Source organism: Lipotes vexillifer, unplaced genomic scaffold (genome assembly GCF_000442215.2).
Source record: "Lipotes vexillifer unplaced genomic scaffold, Lipotes_vexillifer_v1.1 scaffold2542, whole genome shotgun sequence".
In the NCBI taxonomy this organism is placed as follows: domain Eukaryota; kingdom Metazoa; phylum Chordata; class Mammalia; order Artiodactyla; family Lipotidae; genus Lipotes; species Lipotes vexillifer.
In genome coordinates, this window is record NW_006773210.1 from 129110 (window position 1) to 130368 (window position 1259).

The following is a 1259-nucleotide window of genomic DNA, read 5'->3' on the forward strand; positions in this document are numbered from 1 at the left end:
CTTCTTAGATACTTCCATTATTAATAGTCTATTATGTAACTGATATGACCATTCAGTCAGCATTATTTCTGATGCCAGCTAGAGGGCCTGGCTATGAACTAGGTTGTTTTCTTTTTTTTAGAAGTCAGGCCTGTTACCATTTTTTTTTCTTATTTTTTATCTTTATTTTTTTAGCAGTTGCAGACCTGCAAAGGATGTTCCCCACCCCTCCTTCTTTGGAACAGCACCCTGCATTTTCTCCTGTGATGAATTATAAAGATGGAATCAGTTCAGAGACAGTGACAGCGTTAGGCATGATGGAGAGCCCTATGGTCAGTATGGTTTCAACACAGCTTACTGAATTCAAAATGGAAGTGGAAGACGGGTTAGGAAGTCCCAAGCCAGAGGAAATAAAGGTAATTGCCAATATATTAGTTATACAAAGACAGGGTGGTTTGAAAGCAGATTTTTATACAACTTCTTTAAAATAGTATTGTCTGTATGCCATGTATACATAAGTTCCTAAGAGTTCTCTGAATTAGGTCATGAGGTAATTATAGTGTTTTGATTAAGTTAAAATTTTGGCTTTAGCATTTTTCTGTTGATCAGATAAAAGAGAAGTATTAAATTATAGTGATTTTTGTTGCTATTATGGTGTGTTCTAAAGTTGTTTACCAGCATTATCACCAGCCCCACTTTGTTGTCACAGGACTTTTCATATGTGCACAAAGTTCCAACTTTACAACCTTTTGTGGGATCCTCCATGTTTGCTCCACTGAAAATGTTGCCGAGCCAATGCCTGCTACCTCTGAAGATTCCTGATGCCTGTCTGTTTCGGCCTTCATGGGCAATCCCTCCTAAAATTGAACAACTGCCCATGCCACCTGCAGCCACTTTCATTAGAGATGGCTACAAGTATGTGCTGGGATTGTGTCGAGTTATCTGCTGTATTTAATATGATTTTTTTTTTAACATCTTTACTGGAGTATAATTGCTTTACAATGGTGTGTTAGTTTCTGCTTTATAACAAAGTGAATCAGCTATACATATACATATATCCCCATATCTCCACCCTGTTACATCTCCCTCCCACCCTCCCTATCCCACCCCTCTAGGTGGTCTCAAAGCACTGAGCTGATCTCCCTGTGCTATGCGGCTGCTTCCCACTAGCTATCTGTTTTACATTTGGTAGTGTATATGTGTCCATGCCTCTCTGTCACTTCATCCCAGCTTACCCTTCCCCCTCCCCGTGACCTCAAGTCCATTCTCTATGTCTGTGT

The 1259-nt window shown here is 39.8% G+C and overlaps 1 protein-coding gene across 1 annotated transcript in view; it reads left to right on the forward strand.

Moving 5' to 3' along the window:
* MED13L (mediator complex subunit 13L) overlaps positions 1–1259 on the forward strand; it is a 136161-nt gene that overhangs the window by 99177 nt on the left and 35725 nt on the right. Inside the window, exons 13-14 of the mRNA XM_007448160.1 lie at positions 175–395; positions 689–894. Of these exons, the coding sequence (XP_007448222.1) occupies positions 175–395; positions 689–894 (427 nt within the window). The remainder of the gene's footprint in view (positions 1–174; positions 396–688; positions 895–1259) is intronic.